The sequence below is a fragment of the Dromaius novaehollandiae genome, unplaced genomic scaffold (genome assembly GCF_036370855.1).
Source record: "Dromaius novaehollandiae isolate bDroNov1 unplaced genomic scaffold, bDroNov1.hap1 HAP1_SCAFFOLD_31, whole genome shotgun sequence".
Classification (NCBI taxonomy): domain Eukaryota; kingdom Metazoa; phylum Chordata; class Aves; order Casuariiformes; family Dromaiidae; genus Dromaius; species Dromaius novaehollandiae.
The window spans coordinates 3515310-3525838 of NW_026991289.1; the positions used below are offsets into that span (position 1 = coordinate 3515310).

General features: G+C 53.1%; 1 protein-coding gene across 1 annotated transcript in view; it reads left to right on the forward strand.

Annotated features, from left to right (window-relative positions):
- The window catches only part of LOC135325595 (class I histocompatibility antigen, F10 alpha chain-like), a gene marked incomplete at its 3' end in the record, with an annotated part of 70071 nt that extends 67240 nt beyond the window's left edge, over window positions 1-2831 (forward strand). The window contains exons 4-7 of the mRNA XM_064503694.1: window positions 1839-2111; window positions 2193-2294; window positions 2426-2458; window positions 2812-2831. Coding sequence (XP_064359764.1) covers window positions 1839-2111; window positions 2193-2294; window positions 2426-2458; window positions 2812-2831 — 428 coding nt within the window. The remainder of the gene's footprint in view (window positions 1-1838; window positions 2112-2192; window positions 2295-2425; window positions 2459-2811) is intronic.
- Window positions 2832-10529: the final 7698 nt, after the last annotated feature.

The window sequence follows — 10529 nt, forward strand, 5'->3', positions numbered from 1 at the left end:
CCCCCCAGTGTCCCATCCCCACATCATCCCCATCCCCACATCATCCCCGTCCCCCCAGTGTCCCCGTCCCCACATCATCTCCATCCCCACATCATCCCCATCCCCCTAGTGTCCCATCCCCACATCATCCCCATCCCCACATCATCCCCGTCCCCCCAGTGTCCCCGTCCCCACATCATCTCCATCCCCACATCGTCCTCGTCCTCCCACATCGCCTCCGCGCTCCCGCCCACCACGCGCTCCGCGGAGATCTGCCCGGCGCCCAGTGGCGTCACCACTGCCCCGCCGCGCCATTGGCGGGCGGCCGCCGGCGGGGCCAATGGCTGCGCGACAAGGCGGGGCGGGAGCCGCGGCTCGGCCCTGCGCAGCGCCCTCCGCACGCGCCCTCGCTGTTGCTTCTCCCAACCTGCCGCACCGGGATCTGCCCAGCGCCTGGTGACGCCTCAGCTGACGCGAGCCGCTATTGGCGGGTGGGACAGAGCGCAGCCAATGGCGGAGCGCCGCAGCGGAGCCAATGGTGGTGTGGGGGCGTGGCCCCGGTGGGCTTCTGCGCTGCGTGAGGGCGACGGCGATAGCAGCGAGGAGGCGGTAGCGGGGCGGGCGATGGGGCCGGGGCTGCTGCTGGCGCTGGCACTGCTGCTGGGGGGCAGTGGGGCGGCGGCGAGTGGTGAGTGTGGGCGGGGACCCTGGTCCCCCCTCTGCCCTCCCCCGCCGCTGGGCTCCCTGTCAGCGGCCCCACGGACCAGCCTGCAACCGTCCCCGGGAGGTGCTGCCCCCCCGACCTGCCCCCCGGGACGTGCTACCCCCCTGGACCCCCCCGGGATGTGCTGCCCCCCCGGAGCCCCCCAACCTGCCCCCCCAGGACGTGCTGCCCCCCCGACCTGAACCCTGGGACATGCTGCCCCCCCGACCTGCCCGTCCTGTCCCCCCGGGACATCTTGATCCCCCAGATGCCCCCCAATGTGCCCCCCTGGCCCCTCACTGCACCCCATGTCCCTGCAGGCCCCCACTCCCTGCACTACTTCAACACTGCCGTGACGGAGCCCAGCCCGGGGCTGCCCGCCTTCATCTCCGTGGGCTATGTGGACAGAGAGCTCATTGATCGCTACGACAGCGAGACGCAGAGGGCGGTGCCGGACGCGGCCTGGATGGAGCAGGAGGGTCAGGACCACTGGGACGAGGAGACCCGGATCAATCAGGACTGTCAGGAGACTTTCCGTGTGTACCTGGACATGCTGCAGGAGTGCTACAACCAGAGTGGGGGTGAGCACGGGCCGGGGCTCCCGGCGGCAGCCGCTCGCCATCAGCGCTGGGGGCTGCGGGGCTGGGGTGCCCCCGGCCCTGCGCTGGGTGCTGGGTCCCAGCCCCTCTGGTGCCCCTGAGCCCCCGTTTCCCTGCTTGTGCCTCAGGGTATCACACAGTGCAGCGCATGTACGGCTGTGACCTCCTGGAGGATGGCGGGACCCGGGGGTTTATGCAGCTTGGCTACGACGGGAAGGACTTCATCGCCTTTGACAAGGACACGCTGACATTCGTCACGGCGGATGCTGCTGCGCTAATCACGAAGAGGTAGTGGGAGGCTGAGAATGTGCCTGAGCACTGGAAGCACTACCTGGAGAACAGCTGCATCGAGGGGCTGCGGAGATCTGTGGAATACGAGAGGGCTGCACTGGAGAGGAGAGGTGAGGGCGAGGCGGGACCCCCCGGACACGGGGACGGGCCCCGGGCTCGGTGCTGGGCCCAGGCGCCCGAGGGCGCTGCTGGCGGTGCGGTGCAGCGTGTGCATCCGGGCCTGGGCGCGAGCTGCCTGACCTCCCTCCCTCGCGCCGTCTCCCCAGAGCGCCCCGCGGTGAGAGTGTCGGCCAAGGAGAGCCACGGCTTTGTGACCCTGTCGTGCCGGGCTCACGGCTTCTACCCGCGGCCCAACAGCATCAGCTGGCTGAAAAAGGGCCGCGTCCAAGCCCAGGAGACCAAGCGGGGCAGTGTCACGCCCAATGGCGACGGCACCTACCATGCCTGGGCCAGCATCAAGGCCCTCCCTGCAGAGAAGCACGAGTACCAGTGCCGCGCGGAGCACGCCAGCCTGCCGGAGCCCGGCCTCTTCTCCTGGGGTGAGCGCGGGCGGCCGGAGCTCGTGGAGCGCCCGCTGGGGGCAGCTCCCGGCCCCTGCTCCCAGCCCCGCTCTCTTCCAGAGCCGCCGAGCTCCCTGCTGCCTGTTGTCCTCGGGGCGGTCATCGCTGTGGTCGTCGTCATCACGGCAATTGCCGGCTTTGTGGTCTGGAAGAGCAGATGGGGTAAAGCACGGGGGCCGAGGAGGCGGTGGGAGGGAGGCCGGGAGGAGAAGGGGCTCGAGCCGGAGCCCTGGGGCCGGAGCAGAGCTGGGCCGTGAGGGGCCGCGTGGCCTGATGCCTCTTTCTTCCCGCAGGGAGGAAGGAGCAGGGGTACGCGATCGCCAAAGGTGAGTGCCGGGGCCGCTCCGTCCCAGGCCGCGCCTGGCAGTGGGGCAGCATTTGCTCTCTGGTTTCTGGCGGCCGCGGGGCTGGCGCGTCCCGTCCCCCACCTGCCCCCATCTCCCCTCTTCCGTGCCCCACAGCTTTTCCCCGGCTGCAGGGCAGGGAAAGGGTTGGCGTCCCGCCGCTGGAGGCTGAGGCGCCCAGGCGCTGCCCTCTGCTCCTGGCGCCTGTGAGGCGGCTCCAGGGCCGGGTCCCGGCCCAGCGGGCTCTGCCCTGGCCCGGCTTTGCCCGCGGCTGGTGTGGGACCTGCAGTGCCACTGGCACGGGGCCGGGGCTCACTGCCGCTCCTCTCTCACAGGCCACGACGGGGCATCCAGCAGCTCCAGAATGGGTCAGAGCTGGTGCTGGGAGCGGGGCGGGGGGCCCCGGCCCAGCGTGATACCAGGCTGGCACCCGCCATGGGGCTGCCGGCCGGCCGGGCGCTGCGGCTGGGTTCCTGGGGGCTTCTGCCTGCTCCCCTGGCTCTGGGAGGGGGGATTTAGCCCCGCAGTGCAGCTCCCGTGGGGGACGGCGATGTGGGGCTGGGACCTGCAGGACAGGGCGCGCACAGGGGTGCGGGGGTACCCCCTGCCCCCCACACCTCTGCCTTTATTGATTTTTTCCTCTCTTGTCTTTGCAGGAAGCAATGCCGCCATTTAAGCGCTCCATCCTGGTTAGCGAGGAGCCGCGGCCGGACCCGGCAGCGTGGGCAGCGGGGACCCAGCCCGCCCGAGCGCCTGCCGTCTCCTCGCTGCAGCTTCCGGGACGCCGCCAAGTCCCCTCGGCTCCCACAGCCCGGGAGCAGCCGCACCCAACGCCCCGCTCGAGGCTAAACCCGCCCCATTTGGGTGCTCGGGCGCTGCGGGGTGCAGGTGGGCACCTGGGGGCAGGTCGGGGGGCTCAGGCTTTTGTCTCACTGCGCCTTGGATCTGCTCCCTGGCTCCGACGTGCTGCAAAAAGCTGTGAAGGTGGCGGGAAGCCCCCAGAGAAGAGGAGCGCTCGGAGCCTGCTCCTGCCGTGGTCCCAGCTCTGAGCTGGGGTAAAACCAGTTTTATCAGTGTGCGAGGCAGGGTTTCCATCTACCAATTGCCTGGGAAATAAAGATTTTGCTGAATTTTTTCAGCACTTGTCCTGGTGGCTCTCTTCGAACAAGAACGCTGTTTCTGTGGTGGGCCTCTGAACAAGAATGCTGTTTCTGTGGTGGGCCTCTGAACAAGAACGCTGTTTTTTTGGTGTGTCTCGTAGCACAGGAATGTTGTTTTTAGGTGTGTCTGTTACGACAACAATGCTGTTTTCTGACTGTACTGTTATGGAAATTAGGCTTGTCGGCCACCATAACAGGGCCCGACCCTAGGTTCCCGCAAGTAAAATTCAGAGCCAAATCAAAGCAAATTAAATAATTAAATTTTAGTTACACGCGTGCAGTAATTACAGCTCGAGCTGGGTGCCTCCAAAGAGAGACCCCAACAAAAAAAAAATCCTGGGCAAATACAGTTTTTTCAACTTAAATTTCCCACCCCTCACGCGGTAGTTGGACTAATAGTAATTTTTAGGTCTGGGGTCTCCTGCTCCTCATTGGATCTCATCGTTGTTCCTAGGCAGGCTCTTTTTCTTCCTTATCTTTACTGTTGTGGTTTCTGCCGACGATTGTACCTTTGTTTCTTGCTGGGTCCCGTCCATGAGGAGAGGTTGAGGGACCTGGGCTTCTTTAGCCTGCTGACGTGGAGGCAAAGGGCAGTAGAGTAGGAGCCTGTGACTGTTTGAAGGGTGGTTTCAGAGATGATGGAGCTTTTCTTGGTAGTGGGAAACAGCATAAGAAGGGGAAAGAGCCACAAACAGCAGCTTGTAGGGTTTAGATGTGACATTAAGAAAAGAAAATGTGACTCGTAGGGCAGTGCTGTGGTGCAACAGGACACCCAGAGGGAGTCTGAGTTCAGCCCCTGGCTTTGTGTTTTAAGGAAAAGCAAGTGAGGACAGGAAGACATCAGGAGAGGTCGGGAGATCCTGGGGTGAGAACAAGGTGGGGAAGCAGGTTGGGTGTCTACAGTCTGCAAGGAAACAGACACAGGCATGGGAAAGCATAGGACAGCCTGAGGTGAAGATGGCCAAAGGCACTGCCAGGGTTGAAAGCTTCTAACAGAACTAGGTCTTTGTCCTCTTGGCGATAGCTGGGTGCCTCTGCCACTGAGGCCCACAAGATGTCATTCCTTAAAGCACTGTGGCCTTGCTGCCTCCTTGTCCCTTGCAAGCCCAGGAGGTGCCGTATCATGGTCCTGCACTCAGCATTGTGCACCCCCACCCGCACACTGCCCCCAGGAAGAGCCCTGAGCAATTCATGATGGAAAGGATCACTCTACCCAGGGGCTGGGTGTCAGTGCCTGGCTGCTCTGCTTGATAACACACATCCAGGTTGACTTGGCATCACAGCGACCTGCACATTGCCTTTGCCTACCTGCAATCAGGGCCTCCAACTTTCTGCTCTAATCAGCCCCTGGGGAGGCTTTATTGTTAATGACCCTCAGTGAGACCTGTTAACGCTCCAAGAAACTTGGAATTTTCTTCTGTATTTAACTTCTTGAGAGGTTTGTTCCATCTCCTCTCAGCATCTGCGGTTTGCAGGCTGAGCACCAAATACAGCTGAGGGGTCATTAAAAAGCAAAAACACCTAAGGAACCATGCATCTTTCCATAATTTTCCTCATTTTGTCAATTCTTGTGTGGCTAATTGCGAAACTTTCAGGAGAGTATTGAAATTAGGCAGATTTCAATGAACACCTGAAAAAGACAGATGTCTGCTTCTGAAGCTTTCTTTATTCTCCAGTTTTCAGAATAAGCAATACCCACATTCTCCAATTCACACTGACCCACTGGGTCTCCAGATGAAGTCTGGACATGTAGGACAAGCAGTATTTTTGATAGGAGACATGTATGGACAACCTTCTCTCCCAGCTCCCCAGCCCTGCCATTTCTCTCATCAGCCACTGGGGACTTAGATCACTCTTGTTAAAATCTAACCTTTTTCCACTCAAGGCTGTAGCTGAATGCTACAGCTCCTGTGCACCAGTTCCCATCTGCTTTCCTTAGAGAACTAGCTGCAAGCAGACACAGAAGGATTTGTCTTAATTGCAATCAAACGAAAATAAACATTATCCAGTTTCATAAGAAGTAAAATACAGTCCTCAACTTTATGTCAACTCCACGTTGCCTGTACTGATGTCTAGAGTCTACAAGGAAATGTTCTTGACAAATAGATAGGAAAGGCTGGATAGACACACAGTGAAGGAGTTTGTTTAAGAGACAATGAGCCTGCTGAAAGACGAGGCAAGCTTCAGACTCCCAGAAGCTCTGAGCAGCAACTGGAGAGCTAAGAGCTATCTGAATGATAAAGAGCAAGGGGAGGAGGAAAATTGGGAAACTATGGAAAGTGCATATGTCCAGATCATCTGATGAAAAGATGCCTTTAGAAATGATCAGTTTAATCAGGATGTTATGGAAGTTAGGCCTGTCGGCCACCATAACAGGGCTCGACCCTAGGTTCCCGCAGAAAAGTTCAGAGTTTCCCCAAGTGCATCTATTATCAAGTGGTGATCTTTTTCATTCATTTTTTCCCATTGAGGTAATATCTCGGATGAAAGCCATTGGTTAGTTCCTAATGCTAATAAAGAAGACCTCAATGGATGTTTTAATCTGTATAAGTCACTTCTTGTTGTGCTCAGTTTATTTACGAGTACTTCAGCATCTATACTGTTTAGGACTCCCAATCCTGTTCCTATGATACCGGTCACATCTCTCCTTGTTCGCTTTGGAGAGGTGAGAGTTCGCCTATGTAACCACGCTGTCCATCCCACATAGGATGTACCTAAGAATGGTGAACAGGTCGGTTTGATTGTAGAGATATTAATTTGCATTAATAGCTCTACTCGTTTGAGAGACCATGATGGATTAAATAACACTTGTTGTTGGCCTGTATTTCTAATCACATACGGTCCAATTTCAAAGATTTGTGGGGATAAGGTTTTCTTACTCTTCATGGTAACAGAGTTATTTATATTGGTGGAAATAATTGTAGTCGGGGTAGGTATTGCTGTGCTGGGCTCAACAATGCCTATTTTAAATTTAAATGATAGTCCCACATTGTGGTGAGCCCACAGACAAACTATTAAAACAGGCTGTTCTAAGGTAAAATTGTACCAACAATCCAGGTTTTCAGTGGCTCAAATTTTCCTTTCTTTTTCATTTGATTTGATTTTAGTGAGAGAGATTTGAGTCGCCTTCTCATGGGTGGACCCGTTGATCATTCGACACCCTATCTTTATTTCCTTTCCTGTCCCTCCCAGGAGTTGGGGAAGTTGATTAGTATTATCCCAGCTCCATTCATTTTCTGAGTATACTTCAGTTCCGTGCATGACCAGGGTTGAGAGGTTTAAGTTTTTAGCAGAATTTAATCCCATACTTCCGGTATACTTAACACGGGCCTGGGACCATGGCCACTCTAAGGTTCTTTGACCACAGGTTAGGGAAAGTAGCATTGCCAGGGTTTGAAACAGCAACATCAGCACGGCACTTCTGCCTGCCATCCTGCACGGTGCAGTAAAGGGAGAGAGATTTGTGTGAGTGAGGCGAGTCCGAACAGATTACCCTGGGGAAGTCGTGTATCCCATCGAGCTTTACGTGGTTGTCTTCATTGTTCTGCTGCAACCTCTGCTGTGCTTGCTTCTTGACTGTCACTCGTTTCACGTGAGAGTGGTGAATCCAATTCTCTTTTCCTAGAATTTTAACAGCGTAGTAAGAACTCAACAATATAGTATAGGGTCCTTCCCATTTTGGTTCTAGTTTTGTTTTTCGCGAGAATACCTTTATCAACACTTTATCTCCAGGCTGTGTATCATGTGCCTGAATGTCTGATGGCACCAGCTGAAACCACTGAGCCTGATTATGCAAGGCCTTAAACCGTTCCTGTAAGGCTAGTACATATTGTGTCACTCGTTCATCTCCATCTAATAGGCTGCTCTTAGCAGGGATAGAAGTCCCTGGTATCACCAAATGTCTCCCAAAAAGAATTTCTGCTGGTGGTAGTCCTATGGGTTGCCGTGGAGAATTTTGAACATCCCATAGAGCTAAGTTTAATGCCTCTGGCCATTTTAGGCTAGCATGTGTGCATATTCTTGCTATTTTCTCTTTTAATGTTCTATTCATTCTTTCTACTTGTCCTGAAGATCGTGGGTGATAAGGAGCATGTAGGTTTCTTTTTATTCCTAACGATTTACATAACTGATTGATTATGCTTGCTGTAAAATGGGCACCCCTGTCTGAATCAATGGCTTCTGGGACCCCATACCTGGGTATGATTTCTTTCAGTAAGGCTTTTACCACTCCCCCTGTGTCGGCCTTTCTTGTTGGGAAAGCTTCTACCCAGCCTGATAACTGATCTACTATCACTAACAAGTGTTTGTACCCATTGGCAGATGGCATATCCACATAATCTATTTGCAGCTTCTGGAAAGGGAACTAAGCCCATGGTCGCCCCCCCAAATCTGAGCTTGGCTTGTTATTTGAAAACTTCTGGCAGGTCGGGCAGCTATTTGTTATTCTTCTAGCAGCTGCATAAATTCCTGGAGCAGCCCATACTTTCTGTACCTGCTTAGCTATTGCCTCGGCTCCCCCATGAGCTTTATTGTGAAACCACCTAGCTATCGTAGTTAAATATTTTTTGGGTAGAATTGGTTTTTCCCCAATTGTCCATATTCCATCATCATTTTGTTTTGCTTCCCACTGCTGCCATCGTTTTTTCTCTTCCACTGAGCAGTCTTTTTCATACATAGTTTTGGGGTCTATTAAGTTTGGCCACTCACTCTGGTCCATCCTTGGAACTGCCCCCATACATTCTCTCAGAGGTTGTCGAGCTGCAGCCTTCACAACAGCGTCTGCTAAAGCATTTCCTCTGCTAATTTCTGTAGTGTCTTTAGTATGGGCTGGCCAGTGTATTACAGCAATTTCTTTGGGCAGTTGAACTGCTTCCAGCAAATTACGTATTTCTTCTCCATTAGCTAATTTCTTTCCTGATGACGAAAAGAATCCTTGTTCTTTCCATAACATCCCTGTTGCATGACACACTCCAAATGCATATTTAGAATCGGTATAGATATTTACCCGCAAGCTCTTACCTATTTTTGCTGCTTGGGTCAATGCTATTAATTCTGCTCCTTGAACACTTACTGATGGAGACAAAGGATTGGCCTCGAGCACCTCAAAGACGTTAGTGACAGCATAGCCGGAGTGACGTCTTCCGTCCAAATAATAGGATGACCCATCTGTAAACAGAACTAAGTCCGGGTTCTCCAAAGGTTCATCTTTAAAGTCCTCCCGGGGCTTGCTCGAGCTGACGACCACCTGCTCACAGGAATGATGTGGCTCTCCGTCCTCAAATGCATATTTAGAATCGGTATAGATATTTACCCGCAAGCTCTTACCTATTTTTGCTGCTTGGGTCAATGCTATTAATTCTGCTCCTTGAACACTTACTGATGGAGACAAAGGATTGGCCTCGAGCACCTCAAAGACGTTAGTGACAGCATAGCCGGAGTGACGTCTTCCGTCCAAATAATAGGATGACCCATCTGTAAACAGACCTAAGTCTGGGTTCTCCAAAGGTTCATCTTTAAAGTCCTCCCGGGGCTTGCTCGAGCTGACGACCACCTGCTCACAGGAATGATGTGGCTCTCCGTCCTCCGGTAGAGGCAATAGTGTTGCTGGATTCAAAATATTGCATCTTTTTAAAGTCACATTATCTGCATGCAGTATTATCAGTTCATAGCGGTGAGCTCTCTGTGGGGATAGTGCTTGAGTCGCGTATTGTTTCATTAACAGTTCTACTTCATGTGGCACATACACAGTCAATGAGTGACCCAAAACTACAGGTCGTGTTTTTTCAAGAAGAGCTGCAGTAGCTGCTATTGCTCTGATGCATCCTGGAGTGCCTTTAGCTACCTCATCTAGTTGCGTGGAGTAATAGGCCACTGGTCTACGGTGAGGGCCTAGTTTTTGGGTGAGTACCCCACTTGCTACTCCCTGTCGTTCATGGACAAATAATTCAAATGGTTTGCTATAATCTGGTAACCCTAGAGCAGGGGCTGAAACCAATGCTTTTTTCACAGATGTAAAAGCTTTCTCCCTTTCTGGACCCCAGGCCAAAGGCTCTATCTCCTCCTTTTTTGTTGCCTGTACCAGAGGCTTAGTAAGTTCTGCTAACCCAGGAATCCACGGTCGGCAGAATCCTACAGCTCCTAAAAATCCCCTAAGCTGTTTTTTTGTTACAGGACGAGGCATATCAAGAATTGTCTTTACTTGTTCTGGATCAACTAACCTGTGTCCTTCTTTTAAGATAAAACCCAAATATTTTACCTCTCTTTGACACAGCTGGAGTTTAGACAGAGATGCCCGATGCCCTTTTTCTGCAAGAGCGTTACATAGAGAAACAGTATCTTTTAAACATGTCTCATAATCTTTACTTGCTAATAACAAATCATCTACATATTGTATTAATACAGAATGTCCTGGAAGTTCGATATCTGAGAGGTCATTTTTAAGTATACGCGAAAAAATAGTCGGAGACCCAGTAAATCCCTGTGGCAGCCTTGTCCAAGTTAATTGTTGTCCCCTCCAAGTGAAAGCAAAGAGATCTTGTCTATCTTCAGCTATCGGTATACTAAAAAAGGCTGCTGTTAGGTCAATCACAGTAAAATAAGTTGCCCAATGGGGTATCTGTAGTAAAATGGTTGATGGGTCGGGGACTACTGGATGTGGAGCAACTACATGTTGGTTTATAGTCCTTGTACAAAGCGATACTCTGGATCACCATCAGCATCTTGCCTGTTCTTTTTAACTGGCAGAATTGGGGTGTTATATGGGGATTCACAGACTCTAAGGATACCCAGTTTCAGATAATGATCAATTTGTTTTTGGATACTCTTCTCTGCTTCCTTTGGGATAGGATATTGTTTAACTGCAGGAGGCAATCCCCCTTTTGTTTTTATCGAGA